Source organism: Nematolebias whitei, chromosome 4 (assembly GCF_014905685.2).
Source record: "Nematolebias whitei isolate Nwh7 chromosome 4, NemWhi1, whole genome shotgun sequence".
Classification (NCBI taxonomy): Eukaryota; Metazoa; Chordata; class Actinopteri; order Cyprinodontiformes; family Rivulidae; genus Nematolebias; species Nematolebias whitei.
The window spans coordinates 24,003,523-24,027,750 of record NC_056501.1 but is presented as its reverse complement, the minus strand read 5'-3'; the positions used below and the strand labels follow the sequence as shown (position 1 = coordinate 24,027,750).

The window sequence follows — 24,228 nt, the reverse complement described above, 5'->3', positions numbered from 1 at the left end:
GAATTTGAATGTGAAAATATTGCTTCGAGTTTGTATTTCAAGGACACACTCGCTCACCTTTCCCTGGGTGCAGGTTAGGGCAGACAGACAGGTGGTCCTAAGTTCACCTGGTAGGCTCGCACAAATTCTCGAGTTATGCCCTTTAGGTTAAGTTATGCCCTTAACAACAACTGGTCAATAATGGCCAGAAAATACACCCAATAAATGGAATATAATGAAACATAGTTCACTAAAATGTGTTTTTGTTGTATCACAGGAAGGAGTCCAGCCTTAAGGGCAAATTCAGGGCAAAATGAACCCGTGATGTCAGACGACTTTTGTTTTAAGCTCCGCCCCTTGACGCTGTTTCACTGGCACTGTAGAGTAGTCGGCACTCGGTTGGATAAAAAGAACTAAGACATGAAACAGGGGAGCTTAAGTTTATAAGAAGGCAACTCGAGAGCAGTAAAGTCATTTTTATGTTTTTTCCCACGCTGTTGGCATCATGTCGAGACGTGTCTGTTCTGCTGACTGTACTGAACGCGGAGGAAGAGAAGATGCTAACTAGCTTGTTAGCTTAGCCACTCTGTCAGTGAGTGGACGTCGTTAGCCTTTTAGCTAACTGGTTGTTTTTATTGCTGTGGTAAAGGTAAGAGTTTATAAATGTACTTCTTTTATTTTCACTTACTTAAAAGGCGTGTTTTAAATGTATGTTTTTATCTGTGAAACCATGACTGTGTTGTTGAATGTTTTTTTTTTCTTTTTGTGTAGATGAACATGACAAAAAGTAACAGTTATTTTACATTATGTTGATGATAAACATACTGATATTAGTTTGGGATGAAATTATTTATTTGAAAAGGACTAAATCACTATTCCAGGAAAACAAAATATATGATAATTTTGTTTATTTTGCTGTTTCTAGTCTTGTTTTGATCTCTTTCATTCTTTTAAAGCCAAATTAATATTGTCTTCATGTGTTTTTAGGCAACGCAGTCATGACACACAAAGCCAGTTTGTGCTCAGTTTCCCTCAGAGTTGAGGGAATGACTTGTGACTCGTGTGTCCAGTCCATAGAGCAGAGGATTGGGTCTCTAGACGGGGTGATACACATAAAGGTAATGGCTAAATTTAAATAAAATGTGTCTGTTTTGATGTGCTGTTCTTTAAATGTGACTGGGCACAATGTCTTGCTACATCTCTCCCACTTTAAGAATGGGATCTACAATGATTACAGTTGATACTTTATTTATTTTTAAAGAAGAGACTCTTGTCAAGACAGAAATATGTATGGGTACTCTATTTTAATCACAAAACATTTCTGTCCTTCAGACACAGGTGGTTGATTAATGTTGCAGTTTTACTGTCTCTGTATATCTGGTTTAAAAAGCAGACACACGTCCATGCACCATGTGAGACAGCTTAAATACAAGAGCAGTGGTCTGCTGTTTTGTTTTAATGCATGTTTACCCTGCAGGCCAAGTTTGAAATAGAAGATAATGTAATTGTGTGTTACCAATAGCTCTCTGCCCTTTGCAGGTCTGTGACAGCAAGTCGATATGTACTCTGCACCCTCAGGAAATTGTTACGTCTTGAGTGAATTTAGTGCCTGGATCGTTTAGTCAACCTGTCTAGAAATGATCTGCAGGGAGTAAATGTATATATTTTTACCTATTTCTTAGAACATCATTTCTTTCTTTGTATCATTATTTAAAAAAAAAAGTAAAAGGTTAATCCTGTAAGCAGCAAAAAAACTCGCTTACTGCTATTTTTTTTTACTTACTGCAAAGTCAGGTGATTCCTTCTGTTTGTCACATGTTTCTTTCTTGCTCAAGAAACAGATGTGAGGGATATCATGCTGAGCGAGCATGGTCACGAACTCACTTCAGCTATTTTATGCTCAAAAGTTTATTGCGGAGACCAGATAGATGCACAGTAAGGCAGTAAAATGTCATTAAAATTGAACTGACTGGACATTGGTGGTCATATGATGCTATAAGAAGAGTTATTTTTGCCTTTTATCTAAATAATCTTTGAACTTGCAGTAAGTTACGGTAATGTGTACAGCCTTGTAATAAAATAACTAGGCATCTTGTTGGTGAATGGTATTCCCGAGGAAGTTTCCAAATGTCCTAAATCCTTCGCTGGCCTTCACAATTTCCTCACTTGAGTCACAGAGGCTTTCAATCTTTTTTTTTTTTTTAATTCTCGAGTATGTTCATAAAATTTGTGACTTAATTATTTAATTATTTCACTAAATAGTTTCAAAGTTTTCACAGGATCTCAAACCTGCCTCAGGAATACTAGAGCTGTATTTTGACACCTGCACCAGAGCTGACAGAAAATATGTCCAAGTTTAAAAACCACACAGATGATAAATAAGAATCATTCATAAAATGAATGTCATTCATAAAACCACTCCAAATAGTGGTTCTAAATGTAGTTTTTTTTTTTTTTTCAAAAGTGGACTCCAGTAGATTTGATCATAAATGTAGTAGCAGCGTCATTAGCCAGGGTGGTTGGCAGCACGATGGCTCAGTGGTTAGCACTGTTGATAGATAAATAAATAAACTATGTGAGTGGAGGTGGGGAAAAAATGTATGTGCAAGAACTAAAACACAATTTTGCAAACTTTACACAAGCTATGATTTTCAAAAACTTAGTCTGCCATTTCCTTGGTTGCAGACTGATACTTAAACCGAAAATTAGCCCTTTTTTCTCGCAATGTTTTTGCTATTTTGACTCCAACTAATCAACAGTTGGAAACTATCGTAAAGGCTTAATTTGATCGATAAAAATGCAAAGCTACCTTTTGATATCTTCGCTTTATTGATTAGTAGAATCAAGATGTTTGCGTACATGCAAAAATTATTGTCTGAACTGTTTTCCTGTATTTTTAAAATATATATATTTTACAGTGTTCCTTAACTTGTAATATTTGATTTGTAGGTGTCTTTAGAGCAACAGAGAGCTACTGTCATTTTTGACCAGAGTCAGCAGAGCCCCACGTCTCTAGTAGAGGCCATCGAGGACATGGGATTTGATTCTAGTGTACCAGGGAGCAGCACAGCCACTCCATTGTCCACAGATACCCACCTGCTCTCTACCTCAGGGTTGACACCTGCAGCCCAACAGGAAGCTTTGGAAAAACTGTCACAAATTCAAGGAGTGCTGGATGTCCGAGAGAGCCTGGCACAGTCAGGTTTCACTGTCACTTTCATCCCATCCCTGACATCTGTACAGCAGCTGAGGGAGGTAGTGGATGGAGCAACACCTCTAGAGGTCCAAACTCCTGGCAGCCCCACGCTAAAAGGCCTTAAATTGTCTCAGCCAGACGCTGAGGAGGACAGAGCTGCAATTCTGAAGTTGTGCATTGAAGGAATGACCTGTCACTCCTGCACCACCACTATCGAAGGGAAGATTGGGAAACTGAAAGGAATTGAAAAGATCAAAGGTGACATATATTTCAGTTTCATACAGTAGCTTGTAATTATGTGTAACTGCATGGTCAAAGCTGCAAGAAAGTGTGAGCACAGCTGCTTCATCTTGTGACTAAGATTATCGGTGTCGTGTCACTGTGCCCTCAGAAAGATTTCTGTGTAGGATTTTACTATGACTCATAAAATCGTTCACTGTTTTTTGTTTGAGGGAGTTCCATGCAGACAGACAAGATTATGATTGCTCAGCATGGCATGTCATTATGTTTATTGTGAGCGTTTGGGCAGCCAGCTAGATGTTGAGCATTTTAGGCACATTTAATTATCAACAAACACCTACTGAACAACAAAAGTCACAGTCTAATAACTTGTCTTTATTAAAATGGAAATAAAACACAGTATGTGTGTTTTTACTGTTGCTAAAAGCACATTTAAAAAAATTTGTACTTTCACACCGTTTTAAACATTTAAATTCAATTCAGTTTATTTATATAGTGCCAAGTTGCAACAGAAGTTATCTCAGGGCACTGAACAGAAATATTCATATATAAAATAATAAGTTAACACTATTTATATGTATAGCAAAGCTACTTGGTCTGTAGCTGCACTCCCAGATTTTGTCCTTTTGAGTTCACGATTAAAAATCAGGGAAAACGGTGCATTTGACTTATTGTAGCTAAATGCTTTTTTTTTTTTTCATAGGTCAGGATTACTGCACAGTTTGATAAACTAGTCACACCACCTCACTTCCAGTAATTGAAAACTAAATGTTGGTTCAAGTTGAAACTGATCAAATACTTTATTCTTCATGGGTTTTGTTTTTCCATGAAATTTAAGTTGAGAACAAATCTCAGTGAGAATTGTTTTAATGGATTTGGTTTAATAAGTGATAGGACTGTACAACACTTTGATTAGATTGTATGGAAACTTTTTGAGACACAACTTGCTCGCTATCCCAACACTGATGCAACCTGAGAGGGCAGTGAGGAAATATTCATCCAGTCTGATGTCCAAATTACAGTTAGCTTGTCTAAAAACATGCAGATCTACAAACAACACAAATGCTCTGAAGATGCAAGCAATTGTCTTTTTCATTGCACTGCCCATGTGTAAACGGTGTAAAAAATATTTGAAATAAAGAGATTTTCATTAATAATTTTATGTTTGCTTCAAACAAACTTGAACAGTTGTAATAGCTGCTTGGTGATTGTGGTTTTTAGGTTGATCATGTCTTAAAAAGTCAAACATTTATGATCTGCAAAGTTTCCTTATTTTCAACCTGTTGCTCACACCTCCAGGTTGAGTTTCTGATTTGATGCTGTCCTGAAAACCTCTCTTTAAATTTGTAACAAGGAAAGCATCGCTGTACAAAAAAGCAAAGCAGTATTTTAAACTAACTCTCTTGTGTGAATGTACAGTTTAGTGTAATTATATTAAATTTACATATATTTTCTAATCCAAGCATGATTATCTTTTATTTAGTCACTCCATGACTTTGTAAAATAATTAGATAGGCAATTTTTGTTTTGTGTATTAACTTTATCGTGTCTTGGCTCTCCACAGTTGTTTTAGACTCTCAGGAAGCTACAGTCGTTTACCTGCCTTACCTCATCTCTGTCCAAACCATCATCGACCAGATTGCTGTGGCGGGTTTCAATGCCTCTGTTAAGTCCAAGCCCCGCCCCCTGCAGCTGTCCCCCAGAGAAATCGAACGTTTTGTTGATTCTCAGAAATCGACAGCACCTTCATCGTCGGAAACATCGGAGGAGACGGAAATCTTTATAGACACAGTTCTTGTCATGCTCAGGGTAAAAGGCATGCACTGCCGCTCTTGTGTGGTCAATATTCAAGACAATATTTCAAAGCTGCCTGGAGTTTCATCAGTGGAGGTCTTTCTGGAGAAGGAGAAGGCCACAATCTGCTATGATCCTCTGAGGATCACCGTCCCTGATCTGCAGAGAGCTATCGAAGCACTGCCTCCAGGGAACTTTAAGACTGAATCTTGGGACTCTTTGTTTGCACTCAGTCCTGCACCTACATCACCACCATCTGCCTCGTCTGCATCACGGCTTTGCTTCACCCAGCCTCTGAATTCTGTCATCAATATTCACATTGAAGGCATGACATGCAACTCCTGTGTGCAGTCTATCGAAGGTATGATCTCCCAAAGAAAGGGGGTGATGTCGTCCCGTGTCTCTCTAGTTAATCATGAGGGGACTTTTGAGTATGATCCTCTCCTGACCTCACCAGAAGAGCTGAGGGAGGCCATAGAGGACATGGGCTTTGATGCAACTCTACCTGGTGAGATGTTTTGATTTTAATTACATCTGTATTACTCGTTGATGTTCTCAAGTTTAGTTTCATCCATATTTTGCTCTACTCAACAAATTGTTACAAGTGGTTTCAAACGCTTCTGCACAGCTGCTGGAAAATTATTCCAACTTGAACAGAACATGTTGTAACTTCCTACACATGGTACTTTAATATTTCTTCAAAACAGAGACCAATTCCCTGCTGCCTGTGGTGCCAGAACCCGGTTTTCCAAAATCTCCAAGTACAGCACGTGTTCAAGAGAAGGAGTTAGACGATTGTCGCAACAAAACCCCACAAGGACACACTGGAGACACACCATCTAAATGCTACATTCAGATCGGAGGGATGACGTGTGCTTCTTGTGTGTCAAACATCGAGAGGAACCTTAAAAATGAACATGGTTTGAAGAATTTATATTTGATCCTATTTATTTTTTACTTTATCATCTTTTTGCTGTTGTTGAAAACTACAAAGGAAATCTTGTCTTTTTTTTCAGGCATTTATTCCGTTCTGGTAGCACTTATGGCTGGTAAAGCAGAGGTCCGCTATAATCCTAAAGTCATGGACCCCCTGAGCATCGCTGAGTGTATAAAAGAGCTCGGCTTCACCGCCACTGTGATGGAGAATTACGAAGGCTCGGATGGAAACCTAGAACTTGTGGTGAGTCAACATAACAATATGATGCATGCACCACTTGTCCCTCTTCATCTACTTGACTACTCCTCACCTTTCAGGTCAGAGGGATGACGTGTGCATCTTGTGTTCACAAAATTGAATCCAGCCTTGTGAAAGAAAAGGGGATCATATATGCCTCAGTTGCCTTGGCAACCAACAAAGCACACATCAAGTTCGACTCTGAAATTATAGGGCCACGAGACATCATCAAGTTGATTGAGGTATTTTCTTTAAACCTGTTTTCCTTTATTATTATGTTTAAGTTTTCTCATTTAACTTCAACCGTCAGGAGAATGGATTGAGTAAAACGTATAATTTACTTCTAAATTCTTTGATCACAAAAATCTTAGGTTTGATGAATAGTTTGTTGTTTTTTAGAAACTGGGATTTGAAGCATCTTTAGTAAAGCGAGACCGAACTGCCAGCCACCTGGACCACAGCAAAGAGATACAACAGTGAGAATTTTACATCTTTATCCCCGACTATAAAATGGTTTGCAGCAGTGTCTGATAAAATATTTGAAACCCCTCAGCTTTACTGTCAAATGTGCTGTTCATTCATTCAACTAATAGTTACTGTATTCGTTGGAAATCACAAATTTTAAATCGCATCAATTACAAAGTGTTTAATCTTTATTTGTCTGCTTGGTTTCAAATTATAGTTTTCATACAGAAGGCTGGAGCTAAATATGTCACCAGTTTAATTTGCAGCTGGAATGAGCGGTGAAATGCCTCTGTAGAAAATAATCATCTCTTGTGCTTTGTTTGATTTTAATTTTAAACACCTTACAGATATCATCGATGGCTAACTGAGTCTTCTTCATTGTTATAAATTCTAGAGAAAAGTAAATTATTTGTACAAATTTAAAAAAAAAAATTGAATCTGATTTTTGTGTTTTAGTATTCACTGATACATCTGATTCTTGTCACCAGCCAGTTGGTGTGTGCAGTTAGTGATGTCCACTAATTATGTAATCATTTCTGTTGTCCCAGCAGCCACCCTTTATACTTATAGATGCAAATGAAAGTTTTAACAATTGGGGCTCTGAAAGACGTATCCTGTGAATTTTTATTTTATTTTATTTTTTAAGTCAAGTCAGATTTATTTATATACACTGGTGAAGATTCTCGGTCATCCAGGACATGGTAAATTCAAAAAAGTTCTAGACAAAAACAACTGGACTTTATTTGTATTTATTTATACAACACGTTTAAAACAGAAACTGTTACCAAAGTGCTTAAAAAAAAGTTCACAGCATTAAATAAAAAGTAACAAGATCTACAGCACATGGAATAAAAATATAAAACACAAAACATAATTAGAAACGATGAAATACTAAATCAGATCACCCTGTGTCAAGGGTCAAGGAATAATTAAAAGGCATAACCACAGTCGGAACAAATGAAGTACTATCAGATCATTAAAGAGACACATATGCACGTAACGTGTTCAGGCTGCTGTTTAATTTACGTATTATATTACATTGTTACTGTTTATCCTATATCTTAGTTCCTTGTATACGGTTTCTTTTTTATACTTTATATTTTTGCTATTTTTGAGTGTAACTGGGACCTTGAGTACACAATTTCATTCCACCTCATGTACCACATGTGATGTGAATTACAATAAAGAACCTTGATACATGTACATTTTAAACCAGGTTTGTTCACTTACGTGCCAGTTATGCTTTCATTTTTTGTTGATACTAGGGTTAATAATGTCTACAATGATTAATTTTCCTCTTTAATAAAATTAGATTGCATTATAAAGTTATATGCAATTGTAACTAAAATCTTTTCATGTTTTAAGGTGGAAGAAATCCTTCCTTGTGAGTTTGATATTCTGCGTGCCTGTGATGGGAATGATGATCTACATGATTATCATGGACCACCAGATGAAAGTTTCACATCACCATAATGCTACAGTGGAGGACCTCAACCGTTTACACTCCTCCATGTTCCTGGAGACTCAGCTGCTCCCAGGCCTCTCCGTAATGAACCTTCTCTCGTTTATCTTCTGTGTGCCTGTACAGGTAAAACTACACGCTACCACGAAGCATGACATTTTAGTAGGGTGCTTTAAGATTGTGGGAGAAATAAAACCAGACTCATTCAGGCAGCAGTAAAGTAATTCATTTTTTTCTCCTTAGTTTATTGGAGGTCGTTACTTCTACATTCAAGCCTACAAAGCCTTGAAACACAAGTCCGCCAACATGGATGTGCTGATCGTTTTGGCCACAACCATAGCATTCAGCTACTCGTGCATTGTTCTGCTTGTGGCCATGGTGGAGAAAGCTAAAATCAACCCCATCACTTTCTTCGACACGCCTCCGATGCTTTTTGTCTTCATCTCTCTGGGACGCTGGCTGGAGCAGATTGCTAAGGTTCAGCTCATGATATTTGTTGATTTGTGAAGTTTTCAATGAACCTGTTGAGTCTTTTAACTTTATATTTGCATTTGAAGAATCTAAAGTGTTTTGTGTGCTGCCTTTCAGAGTAAAACATCTGAAGCTTTGTCCAAACTGATGTCTTTACAAGCTACTGAGGCTACAGTCGTCACCCTCGGCAGTGATAATAGTATTCTTCGGTAATCTTTGGTTTCGTTACTCACTTTGCTCAAACTAACCTTCTTTAGGTCATTTTAGATTACAACATATCTAAATGTTGAAAATGAAAGATGATGATTTCCTGGTCCTCAAAATTTTGTATAACAAGTTTGTTTTATGTCCATCACATGATCTAAAAGGTGATATTTACTGTGATGCTGAACCGTTGTTGGATTGTTAAACGTCCGTATGTGTTCCAGTGAGGAGCAGGTGGATGTTGAGCTGGTGCAGAGAGGTGATGTGGTGAAAGTCGTCCCCGGAGGGAAGTTCCCCGTCGATGGGAGGGTCATTGAGGGACATTCGATGGCTGATGAGTCTCTCATCACAGGTTTGTTGAACTGATGCTGTTTGCTGGTGATAAATCACGTCTTCACTAGTTATGGTAACATTAAATTGTTGTAATGATGTACAGTAGTCCCTCGCTACTTCACGGCTCCTTTATCGTGGATTCGCTATATCACGGTTTTTCAAAGTAAGATTGGACATGACACAGTTGGCTGATTGATGGATGAGCCATGGGTTGTTTATTTAAAATAAATTATTTTAAATGATTTTGCACCATGTGTGACGCCCACAAGTGCAAGAGAAAGCTCCCTCCTGCAGCAGATCAGCTCATTTCCTTCTCTGCTGCACACACATTTCTCCTGCTGCAGCTTTGTGAACTTTGCTTTCCAGATGCACCGATCGACTTTTGTCTTCCAACTTAAAATTCAAAGTATGTCACATCGTAAAATCACAAAATAGAAAAGTGTTAAAAGTTCTTTTTAATTAAGAACTTCTATGTTCAGTTGTTACAGTGTACTTGATCAAGTAGTACATTACAGTAATCGATATTTTTTTGTTTCTGCAGTGTTCACAGCATGTTGCCTGAATACATGTTCCATCAGGTCATCACGTAGATAAACTGACTGTATGTGCAGCCTGTGGTTATTTGAGCTTTGTTCAGTTTCCTCCGGTAAAGCCGTTTGTTTCTTCTTACATTGTTTGTTTCCTCTGAATAGCTGTTACTTTGTAATTCCAGGCGAGGCCATGCCGGTGACAAAAAAGCCCGGGAGCTCAGTGATCGCAGGCTCCATCAACCAGAACGGCTCTCTGCTCATCAGCGCTACTCATGTTGGGCAGGAAACCACCCTGTCTCAGATTGTTAAACTCGTGGAGGAGGCTCAGACTTCAAAGGTAATGGTTAAAACCGGTGCTGTATTTTACAAACTCTGAGCCTAATAGACTAAGTGTAATCATTATTGTTTTATTTTAGGCTCCCATTCAGCAGTACGCAGATAAGATCAGCGGCTACTTTGTCCCCTTTATTGTCGGCATTTCTGTGCTTACGCTGATCGCCTGGATCGTCATTGGGTTTGTAGACTTCAGTCTTGTGGAGAGCATCTTTCCTGTGAGTTCCTTTTTTTATTTGCATCTGTTAGTTCCTCAGCTGAGAAGGAAATGACTCTTATATTATTTTATACGTAACTAAAAGCCACTGCATGTTCATTTCCTGTTATTTATTTTTATGGTGAAGATAAACAAATCGCTACTTGTGAAAGGGAAAAACGGAAAAAACTAACTCCCTTCTTTTCCACCCGCAGGGTTATGATAAAAGCATTAGCAAACCAGAGGCAGTGATCCGGTTCGCCCTCCAGGCCTCCATTACAGTGCTGTGCATCGCCTGCCCCTGTTCTCTTGGCTTGGCAACCCCGACAGCTGTCATGGTGGGCACAGGGGTTGGAGCTCAGAACGGCATCCTGATAAAGGGCGGAGAGCCTCTTGAGATGGCGCATAAGGTGCGTTAGGGACGACTGACTCTTCTGTGTGGAGTTAATTATGTAACAGAGCGGACTTCAGTTTAAACACTAAAAATTGTTCCACTTCTTTGTGTTGCAAAACATTTCAGTGTAGATTTTAATGTATATAAATACCACAAAACGATTAATAATCATATCGATCGTCTAATTTAATTATCTGTTCTATGCAGGTCCAATCAGTGGTGTTTGACAAGACGGGGACCATCACCTACGGTGCTCCAAAGGTTGTCCAGGTCAAGATGGTTGTGGAGGGGAATAAGATGCCTCGCTCCCGCCTACTGGCCATCGTTGGCACAGCTGAAAACAACAGCGAGCATCCACTGGGAGCAGCCATCACCAAGTACTGCAAACAGGTTGGTCGCAACATCAGATTCGACCTGACACTCCACCTTCACATCTGAACAAAGTGCCACTCGCCTGAGATGATCCATTATTTCTTGTTTGCAGGAGCTCAGCACTGAATCTCTCGGCACGTGCACAGACTTCCAGGCAGTGCCGGGCTGTGGCATTCGATGTCAGGTCAGCAACACGGAGACTCTGCTGAAGCAGCTGGACAATGACGGCGAGGACAACAACCATCGCAACAGCGTCCTCGTCCAGATCGGCGACACTCTGACAGCCACCAGCTCCCATCCACTCATCATGGACCCGCAGCCACTTAGTGCGTAGAGAAGTTTAGACTTTCACTGTTTCGTATATAAAAAAGGTGAACTCGATTCACTTAAAAAAATCTGTTGTGTTCAGGTTTGGTTCAGACAGCCAGTTTTATTGTCCTGATCGGCAACAGGGAGTGGATGAGAAGAAACTGTCTGATCGTGGGTCCAGACATCAATGAAGCCATGGTGGAACATGAGCGCAGAGGTCGTACGGCAGTTCTAGTAGCTGTAGACAGTGAGTGATGTTCCACAGACTGCTGCAAACTATTCTTCTTGAAGAAAGTTAGACAAGGAATCACATCTTTTTATTTTTGTGCTTAGATGAGCTGTGTGCGATGATAGCTATAGCTGACACAGTGAAGCCCGAGGCGAAGCTGGCAGTGGACACTCTGACGAGCATGGGGCTGGAAGTTGTTCTGATGACTGGAGACAACAGCAAGACGGCTCGGGCCATCGCTGCTCAGGTAAAAAAAAAATAGAAGGGATATTTGTCATTTTGAGTCAATATAGTCAAGATTACTTTCTACATTTTATAAATTAAAAAAAATTATTTTATATTATCCAATTTGTTGCAGTAAAAATTTATATTTTTACACATACTTAGTGTTCTTTGTTGTATTCCAACAGGTGGGCATCAGGAAGGTGTTTGCAGAGGTGCTGCCCTCCCATAAGGTGGCCAAAGTGGAGCAGCTGCAGCAGACGGGAAGAATAGTCGCCATGGTGGGGGACGGGGTTAACGACTCGCCTGCTCTGGCCATGGCAGACGTCGGCATCGCCATAGGAACTGGGACAGACGTGGCCATAGAGGCAGCAGATGTGGTGTTGATCAGGGTAAGAAAGAAGCTAAAGACTGCTGCATGGCCTGCAGCAGACACACAAAACCAATCACTGGATATTCACGTGATTTTATTTCTACAGACACATGATTCCACTTTGAAAAAAAGATCCAGTAGTCCCTCACTTATCATGGGGGGTATGTTCCAGACACCCCGCAATAGGTGAAAATCCACAAAGTAGGGATGTTATATTTATTTTAGTATGTATATGTACCGTACACTGCCTGGCCAAAAGAAAGTTGCAACCAAAAAAAACAAGGTCACACACTAACATTTCGTTGGAACACCATTATTATTACATTATTATTATTATTATTATTATTATTATTACGGCATACATTCACTGTGGCATTGCTTCGATAAACTTCTGCAGTGTCACTAGATCTGTTTCCATCCAGTGTTGCGTTAATTTTTCATCAAGATCTTGCAGTGATGATGGCAGATTCTGACCATTGCGCAAAGCCTTCTCCAACACATCCCAAAGATTCTCAATGGAGTTAAGTTCTGGACTCTGTGGTGGCCAATCCTTGTGTGAAAATGATGTCTCATGCTCCCAGAACCACTCTTTCGCAATTCGAGCCCGATGAATCTTGGCACTGTCATCTTGGAATATGCCCATGTCATCAGGGAAGAAAAGGCTACACAGCTGTTCAGTCCCAATCCCTTGAGTTCCCTTCGCATTGTATGTGTAGAAATGTTCATACTTTCACTATTAAACATAGCTCTGAGTGCTACTGTTGTTTTTCTTCCATTTGATTTCACCAAACATTTAAGTGATCGCTGATCACGATCATTCAGGATTTTTTTTCCTGACACATTTCTTCCTCAAAGATGATGGGTCCCCACTATCCTTCCAGTTTTTAATAATGCGTTGGACAGTTCTTAACACAGTTTTAGTAGTTTCTGCAATCTCCTTAGATGTTTTCTCTGCTTGATGCCAATGATTTGACCCTTCTCAAACAGACTGACATCTTTTCCACAACTACACGATGTGTCTTTCGACATGGTTGATTAAGAAATGAGAAGCAACTCATTGCACCAGTTGGGGTTAAATAACTTGTTGCCAGCTGAAAGATAATCACCCATGCAGTAAATATCCAATAGGAGGCTCGTACCTATTTGCTTAGTTAAATCCAGGTGGTGACTTTTTTTTGGCCAGGCAGTGTATTGTAAGACTTTATAAACCCTTCCCACTCTCTTGCAATGTTCTAAACGCTCCAAAAATGCACAGCAAGAGAGAGCAGTCATACTGATGCTACAGTTACTGAGTCAAATGGACTGGCCATCGGGAGCAACGGGACATTTCCCAGTGGCCTGGCCCGCTCAATGATCGCCGATGGGGACTAAAAGCTCGGTTCGGGTCACATTTGATTATTTTAAACAAACAATCCATGCTGCTCGTGTGGCTCATGCAGGTGTAAGACAGACCACCCCTGCCTCCTCCTTTCTTTTTCAGATGCTGTCTGTTGTGCGCCCGCCTGTAACAGCCTCAGAAAGAGAAAGGAGGGGCGAGTGGGGAGTCCGTCTTATACCTGAGTGAGCCGCACTCAGCCGCTCTTTTTTTTTTTTTTATTGATTCACTCTTCTTTTTCCACCTAAACATTTTCTTCCATGTTCTACATTTGTTCATCTGATCTGTTCATCCCTGCTCCCTGAGCAGTAGCGATGGGGAAGGACAGACCCCCGCCCCCTCCTTTCTCTTTCTGAGACTGTAGTGACGACCTCAGAAAGCGAAAGGAGGGGACGTGTGGTGGGGTCTGTCTTTCCCCATTGCCCATCATGTCGTGTACAATCTTACGTTGAAAACCCTCAAGAGTGAATCTGCAAAATCAAACTGCGAAGTATTGAGGGTCTACTGTATTTAGATTTTTTGAGCAATGCAATCCAGTTCATAAATGAACAGATGATTTAGCTGTTTTTAGTTTAATAGAAAGAAACACTTGTTGCCTCAGTGCTTTTTATTTTCCTCCTTTGTGCTGAGAGTAACTTGGTCACCAAGGAGAGAAATCAGTTAATGTCAGAAAAATGTTGTTGTATTGAAATAACCCCATCAGTCTTGTTGTAAAGGGATCTTTAATGTTGCTTTACATTTCTCAGTTAAGTGTCACTCAGTGTGTCGGTACTTCACATTTACTTTGTTTGCAGAATGATTTGTTGGATGTGGTTGGCAGTATTGACCTCTCTAAAAAGACCGTCAAAAGGATAAGGATCAACTTTATCTTTGCTCTCGTCTACAACCTGGTTGGAATTCCTATTGCCGCTGGTACGCACTATAAAATATTTCAAATATATTCAATATTTAATATATCCTCACACTTAGTTGCAGATAATTTAGAGGAAATCTGTAATGAATGCTGTTTTTGCAGGTGTGTTCCTTCCTGTTGGTCTGGTGTTACAGCCGTGGATGGGTTCTGCTGCGATGGCGCTGTCCTCTGTCTCTGTTGTTTTATCGTCTCTTCTACTCAAATGGTAGAGACATATTTACACTTTTCTGAATGCCTTTTTGTGCACCTGATTGTGACTTTCTCTTTCTGTCTCTGTGCAGTTACACTAAGCCCACCGCTGAGAAGCTGGAGGCCAAATTTGGGAACAGCAGGCAGCAGGGCAGCTTGTCTGACGTCAGCGTCCACATCGGCATGGGAGATGTGCGCCGTCCCTCCCCCAAACTCAGCCTGCTGGATCGCATCGTGAGCTACAGCCGAGCCTCGATCAACTCGCTGCGCTCCGACAAGCACTCGCTCAACAGCCTGGCGCTCAACGAGCCCGACAAACACTCCCTGCTGGTGGAGGAGACGCTGTGTGAGGAGATGTGCTGAGGAGGCGCAGCTCACGTCGCCAACTAAGACTTTTATTACGCTGAAATACGGTAACTGCAATTGTTTAAGACAATGAAAGACTTTCTATAAATCCTGGTCCATCCTTCCGCTGTAAAGAGCATCTGAGCAGAAATAATTTTACTCCTAAATCCAAAGACAATTAAACCTCAGTGCCCCAGCGGACACTACAAAGTTTTAACTAAATTTCCTTAAGAGGAAATCACACTGTTGAAAAAATTACTCATCAGACTATTTATATTATTTATCTACCTTGGTTTGTATATCCTCTTGTGAAGAATTTATTGCTGAATCCAAATCTTAACTTTTTATTTTTGGATTGTCCAAAACACACAGCGTATATACACAACGTGTACTACACGATGCGCTAAAAGCTAACCTAAGCAGCCTTATGACAAGCAGTAAGTGATGTAAAACAGCCGAGCGAGCTGGAAATGTTACCCTAAAGTGCCAATCGATGTGCCGCGTTGGCAAAGTTCAACACATTCCTCACATCGCAGGAGATGGAAGGTTTCCTGCACTTCTTGTTCCCAAACTGAACAAAGGTCAACAAAACATGTGTTGAAAGTTTGAGTTCTGCACTTTGTCAATGTGAATATTGCTCATTTATAACGTTGAAGTCCATACAGGTGATCACTTGTGACCACACTGTAAACACATTCATGCACTGCTTACAGTGTTGATGCACATCTGTCAGTTACTCAGCTGTTTGTTTTTTGAAGGATTTCTGTGAATGCACTTGATAAAGTATTCTAATGCTGGGAGCAGATCGACCAAACGTGCGCTGATGAAATAAGTAGATCATTATCGTTTATAAATTCACTTTGTATGATCAAAGCTAAAGAGATTAGACTTGTCACTGAACTGTCTCGCTTTGTTTTTGCACCGTTTTTAAGCTAAAGTCACAAAATTAGCGAAACATAGAATTTTATCTTAATCTGAAGGTTAAAGGATCTACTTTCCCATCATGCATTATGTTCTGTAGCAATCACGTCTCGAATGCTATTTAATGTCTTGTAGACTTGTCTGTAGGTCTGTTGTCCCGTTTCCTCTGAACATTGTGCCTTTGATTAAAATGTTTGTAACATGCTGTGACCACAAGATGGCGCTGGTGACCAACACTGATGATTGAATCAACTTTTATTTTGTCCAGTTATTGTCGACATTACATCACCCCAACATACTGCGAAACAATCACATACAGTTTGTAACAGTATTTAAAATATTGTTTTTCATCAATGCACGTTGTAGACTTGTCACATTTGTACCCTTAGCAGAAATTAAATAAGGGGATCCAACAAAGTTCAGTCAGGTCATCTGGATGATGATGAAGAAACATTTCACCCTTCACCCAAAGGACTTCATCAGTCAGGAGTCACAACAAACTGAGTCCCACAAGCAGCACTCACATAGTGGGTCAACCAGTTAGCTGGTGATGAGATGGTTTCTGGAGCCCACCCTCTCCCCTGTCGACGACTGAGGCTGCCATAGCCAAAGGGGTTCAAAACATCAAAGTTCAATAATCCACACTATGCGAGTGTGCTGCTTATGGGACAGTTTGTTGTGGCTCCTCGGACTGATGAAGTCCTTTGGATGAAGGATGAAATGTCTCAACGTAAAAAGAAACCGTCCAGATGACCCGACTAAACATTGTTGGATTTGTACCTGGATTATTGAGCATGAACTTTGATAAATAAGGGGATTTTTAAACTAAGTATTTTTCTTCTTTCCGTTGCCGATTACTGTGGTCAAAAAAACGGCATGTTTTTAAAAGTGTAGCATTCCTCACTCGTTAAAAAACGTGCTTCTCTAGACAAACACACCGGGGACGAGAAAAAAATCCACATTCAGTTATCTGAAACACAAGAACATTTAACTTCACCCCGAAGCAGGGAGGAACGAGTCCGACACGTCGTCCTGGAAACACCGACAAGCTAAATTACTTTGACAAAGATGCGCGAGGAGGAACAAACTGAAACAAAGAACTGGATGAATGTTCACAGCACGTCTGATGCAATCAAACATGTAAACCTTTGCATTACATGGAAAAAGTCGACACACTTTAAAACGTTCAAATAATTTGAAGATTCAAACTGGTGACGTTTCCAGACAATGCTGGGGAATCGTATCTGGTTTGTCACTCTCATCCCTGATTTAATAACATTTAGTGATGCTTCTGACAGGCTTCACTCTGTTGTTACAGTTGTATACACCAGCAGAACAAAGAGTTCAAACCACCTGCTGTGTCTGAATCCAGCTGACTCATCTGGATACAGCAGGGGGGAAACATTTCTGCTTGATCTGCTCAACAGCTCTGGACTCTGATGGACTCCTAACACAAACAGGAGACCTCGTTACTTTGGAGTTCCAACATTCCTGAAACCCACAGCTGACATGTTCCAAGTTTTCCCAGCAGCCTGACGTCATGTCACTGGTCGGCTCTTTCCAGGAGATGCACTCAGAGGTTTACATCCATCGTTGTGGGCGTTGATATTTTATTTTGGGGGCTTTCAGCACGGATCTGATTCTTTTTTTTTTCCCAGGGTGAAATGATTACTCAACGTAAACCGTCAAAGGTTTTAAAAAAATAAGAACTGTGCACAAGTTTGTATTTGGTGTGGATTTTCTCTCATCCACACAGGCTCGTATATATACATACACCCACCTACGTCTTTCAGTACGTGGCACTGAAGGATCTGTAAGGAGGTAACTTGGTGTGACCAAAGCTTAACTTCTCATTAGTGACCAGGATCGACTGCAGCTGCTAGTTTCTCGTTGCTGGCATAAAAAGGATTCGTTTGCTAAATCTCATTGGACTAACATCTGTCACATTCAGGTTTATCCAGAAACTACAGATGTTCACGCCTGCCACACAAACACGGCTGTTGTGGTGAAACATGGTTCACTGATGGGTCTTTTGATACGTCCTCCATAAGAAGCATCAGAATTATGTTTACTACATGTGTGTTTACAGTTTGATGTCTAATGGCATTTTTTTTCCCATAACTTCTACGGGAATCAACTCTGCGGCTTCACATCATGTGGTCTCATCTGCTTCCGAACCAGTTCCTAGGACTGGGTTAAAGTTCCAGTCCAGTTCAACTGAAGCTCAGCAGACTACAGGCCACTGACTGAGCAGAGAGCAACATCAGAGTCGGCTTCATAAAAGTCAAAGCCACCATCCGTTTCGTGCTTCACAGACGTGGCTGTATGAGCCGGTACAGACTATGCACTGGACCAGGCTTCCAGCTCCTCGGAGCAGACTGCACAACTTTGCCTAAAGAAAATTCCTTGTATGTGCAGATGTACACGAAACCCTCGATTTCAGAGATCTACGGAGGTGCAGACGTTTCCGTGCTTGTTTGCTAACAGAACTTAGAGCTAGTCCTAAAGGACGTGATGTAAGGGCTCTGACTCTGCCACGGCATTTTACAAACCGTGGCAGAGAACGATGAATTTGTGACTTTATCTCGCCTACAGCTGATTTATGTGTTGCGTTTGCCTTGGCTAGAAAAGAACTGGAAGTTTTGTTGTGGCTGCGCTATGACGATCCTGCACGCATCAAGGCTGCGCTAAAGAGAGAGATTTGTGGTGAGACTGAACAGCAGAAAAAAAATGAGGCTTCTCTTACTGATACGCTTTGTTCAAGAAGTACGACAGCCTCAAGTTAGGCAGATGCTTGGAACCGTCTAATTCCTGGGATTTTGGGCTTTACATCTTGTAATACTTCACTAAACTGGGTCTTTCTGTCTCCATATTATTTCACTGGGACGCCTAACCCCAGCCCTATTCCAAGTTGTTTGGTATGAAATGTAATTTTGACCCAGTGGGGGTTAGAAAAAAAAATTCACAATAAGTTTAAATTACCGCAACCTGTTTTTTTTTTTTGTTTTTTTTTAAAGCTTTAAAGTTTTATGTGACTGCTGGAGATGCCAGCTTCCTTGTGACCCAGAAAGAGAAAGCAGGTAAAAAAAATATATGAATAAAGATGTGAAATATGCAAAAAGAACAATTCAATTAAAACATTAAAAGTCCCAAAATGAATGAGACATTCATGACCTCGATGAGCAGATGTAAACTTCTGATTGCAACTGAACCTACACGAGTATTTTTGGACATTTTCTCTACAAGTCAGTCACTCCATATGCATGAAATTCTTTAAGACCTTAAAACAATACAATTTATCTTCTATACTTCATTGTGCATCATTTTGTTCAGCGTTATCCTCACTTGTTGCACAGATAAATGTGAGATTTACTGAAATGTTACCAGTCAGTCTCATGAAGTCTGTTGAGCAATCAGAATAATCTTTAACAGAGCCAGAGGTCAAATCCATGGAGTGGTTTGTTCATGCATGTCTTAATAGCAGAATAATGCTAAACACGGATTGTTAAGAATAGCACCATGCTGGCCCGTCACATTTCACAGGGAGGGCGGGTCCCTTGAGAACAGATTTTTGGATACATGATCAGATTAACGTCACTCATTTGGCAAAATGAACTCCATTTACAGTCACTTAATTACATTTTGAGAAAAACTTCAGAGGTTGCGATTGTAAAAACAAACGTGTAGAGCAGGGCTATTCAACTAAACTGCTCAGGGGGCCACAGTTTCTGAAAGCCCACAGCTCAGGGGCCGGACATCCAGCGATTAAAGTCATTATATAAATACACCAAGTACGGTATTACAGTGATCTGTTGCCTTTTAAATGTGTTTATTTTATTGCATTGAAGCATAAATGCAATAAACAGAACCCAAACCCAGAATCAAAAAAAAAAAAGAAGTTTTTTGTTTTTATGAAATGGACCGGATTTAAGTCACCCGCGGGCCGGAAATGGCCCGTGGGCCACCAGTTGAATAGCCCTGGTATAGAGAATTGGCAAATGCAAGAAGTGCTGAGTCGTTAATGAATTATTAGTTAAAAAATGTCGGCCAACTTTAGGTGTGACAGAGATTTCAAAACAAATCACCAGATTCACTCGAGACATTCTGACAGAACACAGTGCAGCCGTCGTGAGAAACCTCTCGCCGGTTCTTGGAGCATCTGTCCCCGATTTTTACAACGACGCTGACCGAGTCCTCGGACGTTTACCTGAACGGTGGAAATGGGACGAAACAAACTTAACTTTGGCACAATGGATGTGGACGGCAGGCAGGGAGGTGTGGGCCGAGCCTGCAGCGTTGGGGGGGATGGGGGGCACACACACTCATAGCCCTTTGTTGAAGTAGACCCTCTCCACGCCCGGGTGGCTGGCTCGGATTTTCTCCTGCAGCTCCGGCTCCAGGCGGCTGACTGACATGGAGCTGGATCGGGTTGGAGAGCAAAGAAAGGGTTAACAGGACTGCTGTGACTGACGATCGACTCCGGATCGAGTTCGGATGTTTCCGCTCACCTCTTCTGGGGGAACAAGGCGCAGCACAGAGGCGTGGCGAACACCAGGCTAAAAGATAAAACCGTGTGAAAGTTAAAGACAACGGACCTCATTCATCCTGAAGGTTGAGAGAGATCCGGCTGAAATGAGAGGTTTTGCTGATGAGGGCTGATCAGGTGGGCCCAGCTCTGACTCACCAGAATCCCACCAGGCTGACTTGAATAGGTGCACTCATCCATGGGAAGCGCTGAAAAGAGACAGCAGAAAAATGAACGAGGCACACAAAAGCTGCGCTGAACTCCCAGACCGGACTGGTTTCCACTCCTCTGATGGGAGATTCTAGACGAGGCTTAGTTTAAAATCCAGCATTGTTTCCTCCGTTCCTCACTTTGTGTTTAATAAACTGCAGCTGTCGTAGAAAAAAACCAACACCTACCTTTAGAAAAGCTTTCTTCTCCAGATGATTCATTAAAAACGGGGGGATGGCTGAGAAAACACCAACGTAACGTGACGTAAAACTATTAACGTTCGCGTTTGAATCTCGTTTAATCAGAAATGTCCGTACCCATCCCTGGAGAAGCCATGAGGATCCTGGAGACCACGACCTGAAAGATGGCCTGCTCCGCCGCCTTCGTCGACTCCCCGAGCCGATTGTCGTTTTCATCCGTTATAGGAATGCCACGTTGAAGCTCCCTGAAGACAGGAGGGAAAGTTCAAATAAAACTGAACGAGAAAAAAACATTTGTGGCAATGACAATATTTATTTACAAAAAAATACCTGAACGATACAATGTAAGGCAGAAAACTTGGTGCAGTTTAAATACAACTTTCCAACACAGACTTTCTAGGAGTTTTAATTAAAACTTGTTGGTCCATGAGATATTTTGCTAACAAAAAGTGTTGCCTCTACCAGTCAAAGAGCCAAAGTAACTTTTGGTATTCTGTTGTAAAAAAAAAAAAAAAAAAAACAGAACAAACACCCAATTTTACAAATAAATGGCATGAAAACATTAGATTTAACCAATTATTTACTAAGAGAAATGATCAGAGATTACACATCTGTGAACAGCAGTTTAATCCACTGGGATTAAATTCAACATCTATTTCAATTCAACTAAAGAAATTGTATTTGCTGTGAAAATGCAGTGTGAATGCTTATTGCTGAAAAACTAAATTAGCTAAAAATGTGCTGAAATGAAAGAACAGGCCTAAATTTGCAGATGAAAGCAGAAAGAACACAAATTTGCTGAATTAGGCTTAGTGGGGCCGAGATGGTGTAGAGGCAGGGCAGCCGGCTTGGGACCCGAGAGTCCCAGGTTCGATCCCCAGTCACTGCACATCACGTGGCGTCTCTGGGCAGCACGTCTAATCCCCAAAAATGTCCCCCGGGCGCTTTCAATAGCTGCCCACTGCACCACCTGGTGGTGGATGGGTTAAATGCAGAGACTAATTTCGCCATTGTATGGAAACATACAGTGCTGACATTGTGATGACATTATTATTATTATTATTATAAGCAGAAATGAGCACAAAAATAAAGAAATTAGCAAAAAAAAAAGGCTGAGAAGTAGCTGAAAAGGCAGAAAGAAACTTAAACTACCAGAAAAATGTGGAAAGCGCTGAAATAAGCTCCAAAAATGTGGAATTAGCTGAAAAAGCTAAAATTAGCATAAAACAGCTAGTAGCTGAAATAGCATAAAAAGCTGAATCTTCCAGGAAAATAGCTTAAAGGAGCATAACAAGCTGAAATTATAATAAAGAAGTTAATTAGGCTGAAATGAGCAGATATGACCACAAAAACTAGAATTTATCTGAAAACTTCTGAAATTAGCTAATAATGCTAAAATAAATACATTTTAAAAAGCTAGTTGAAAAGGTAGAACGAGCTTAAATTAACTGAAGAAATCAGAAAGAATACGTTTGCCCAATTAAGCTGAAAGAAGCAGAAATGAGCACAAAAAAGTTAATTATCTGAACAAAGCTGAAATAAGCAAAAAACAGCTGAAAAGTAGCTAAAACAGCAGAAAGAAGCTTAAGTTAAAAGAAGTGGAGAGAGCGCTCTTTTTTTCTGAATTATGCTGAAAAAAGTTGAAATGAGTGCAAAAAAATGTGGAATTAGCTGAAAAAGCTAAACTTAGCATTGAAAATTTGTGTTTGTGCTGATGTTCAATGTTTTATGTTATGAGTGCTTAGTGTATATTTAGTTGATGTTTTTCTTAGTTCATATCTTAGATGTTATTACTGTTTTTATTTTATATTTTATTGTTGGATGTAACTGGGACCCCGTGTACATAATTTCGCTCCACCACATGAGGTGCGAATGACAATAAAGAAACTCTGACTCTGACTCTGAAAACAGCTAAATAATAGCTGAAATAGCAAAGAAAGTTGAAACTTGCATAAATAAGCTGAAAGGAGCATAATAAGCTGAATTTAGCAGAAAGAAATTAGAAGATGTACAAAAATGTTGTAGTTAGCAGAAATAATCTAAAAGAATCACCAAACTGCTGAAAAAAACTGCTGAAAATAGCTGAAAAAAAGTTTAAATTAGCCGCAGGAAGCTGAAGCAGAACAAAATATGAAAGGAGCAGTAAAAGGTTGTAAACAGATCTAAAGGTTTGAAGGATGTAAAATGAGCTCAGTTCATTTTCTGAGAAAAAAAAGTGGCAGAAAAGGCTAAATATTTCAACAAGCTAAAGTTGCATCAATACCATAAGTCATAGCAGGATTGTCCTGAAAGAGCTGAATATTTCAATATATGAATTGTTGAAATAGCTCAAAAATTGTGGAAAAACAGACGCCGAAAAACGTACAGAAGAAAAATGGATCACAATAGTGAGCATTCACTCTTTTATGGATCATTCCCAACACACACTTCTAATACGAACACACCCAGAACTATGAGACTGTGCATTAACATAATGTACAAAGTCACATCTGCAGTGGGTGACATGCATTACTTCAAGGCTCGCTTTACGCCCAAAGACCTAATGTATGAGTGTGTGTTCGGCGTGTTGTTACCGTTGTCTCATCAGCGGGATGTTGATACAGTTAGCCGCAGCTACAGCAGCAAATGGAACGAACCGCCCAATCAGAGGGGAGACGTGCTACAACAGGAGGGAGGAAAATATTCAGTATGCTCCGCTGTAGAATTAAAAAAAACCCAAGATGGAACTTTTGGATCAGCAGAAGCCTCGTAGCGGGAGCTCAGGTTTCAAGCGTCAACATAAATCTGGCAGGACAATATGATGCCTGGCAAATAACACAACTCTTGCATGTCAGCACACTCGCACATGCAAGGTGAATACATTAAAATGAGATGGGGTTAGATGGACTGATACCTTTGTTAGTGCGTTTAGTCCTAGAGCGGTGGCAACAGCCCCCGTAGTGGCAGAAACATAAGCTGTGCCAAGCTGACTGCAAACAAGAGAGTCACGTTAGACCCGACCCAGGAAGTGCTGCATCACAGGGTTATTAGTGTCAGAGTCAGAGCGCCAGCATCGTCTCCTACTTGACTGTGATTGGAGCGTCGCCGCTCCTGTTGGTGTAGTTCACTATGGCGTTGAAGGACTGATTGATCCACTGCCAGAACAGCACGGCGGGAGTTGTCCTGCAAAGACCGACACCCGGGGGGGGGGGGGGGGGGGGGGGGAGGGCAACCCCCCCGCCCCCTCAGTGGGGGCCCACCCGCGACCCCACAGCGCCCCCCTCCCTCCAAAAAC

At 40.7% G+C, this 24,228-nt stretch overlaps 2 protein-coding genes across 2 annotated transcripts in view; one reads left to right on the top strand and one right to left on the bottom strand.

Moving 5' to 3' along the window:
• The first annotated feature begins 977 nt into the window (after positions 1-977).
• atp7a (ATPase copper transporting alpha) lies at positions 978-15,264 on the top strand. Its single transcript, XM_037675329.1, has 22 exons — positions 978-1,097; positions 2,929-3,433; positions 4,980-5,717; positions 5,917-6,129; positions 6,226-6,389; positions 6,464-6,625; positions 6,783-6,859; positions 8,214-8,436; positions 8,554-8,787; positions 8,899-8,990; positions 9,210-9,337; positions 10,031-10,185; positions 10,265-10,399; positions 10,593-10,787; positions 10,979-11,161; positions 11,256-11,469; positions 11,553-11,699; positions 11,786-11,928; positions 12,092-12,295; positions 14,446-14,563; positions 14,667-14,769; positions 14,846-15,264. Exons 1-22 carry the CDS (start codon positions 978-980, stop codon positions 15,114-15,116), a joined length of 4,524 nt encoding a protein of 1,507 aa, XP_037531257.1. The 3' UTR covers positions 15,117-15,264.
• A 4,636-nt stretch (positions 15,265-19,900) lies between these two features.
• The window catches only part of sfxn1 (sideroflexin 1), an 8,928-nt gene continuing 4,600 nt past the window's right edge, over positions 19,901-24,228 (bottom strand). Inside the window, exons 4-11 of the mRNA XM_037675331.1 lie at positions 24,018-24,116; positions 23,848-23,923; positions 23,528-23,613; positions 21,072-21,199; positions 20,943-20,992; positions 20,704-20,753; positions 20,528-20,575; positions 19,901-20,438 (exon numbers count right to left, since the gene is read on the bottom strand). Of these exons, the coding sequence (XP_037531259.1) occupies positions 20,342-20,438; positions 20,528-20,575; positions 20,704-20,753; positions 20,943-20,992; positions 21,072-21,199; positions 23,528-23,613; positions 23,848-23,923; positions 24,018-24,116 (634 nt within the window). The 3' untranslated portion in view covers positions 19,901-20,341. The remainder of the gene's footprint in view (positions 20,439-20,527; positions 20,576-20,703; positions 20,754-20,942; positions 20,993-21,071; positions 21,200-23,527; positions 23,614-23,847; positions 23,924-24,017; positions 24,117-24,228) is intronic.

Excerpts from the sequence above, each read along its gene's own strand:
- atp7a (XM_037675329.1), top strand. The coding sequence starts at position 978 with ATGACACACAAAGCCAGTTTGTGCTCAGTTTCCCTCAGAGTTGAGGGA. Across the intron at positions 6,130-6,225 it reads GAACCTTAAAAATGAACATG|GCATTTATTCCGTTCTGGTA; the intron begins GTTTGAAGAATT and ends CTTTTTTTTCAG. Across the intron at positions 6,390-6,463 it reads ATGGAAACCTAGAACTTGTG|GTCAGAGGGATGACGTGTGC; the intron begins GTGAGTCAACAT and ends CTCACCTTTCAG.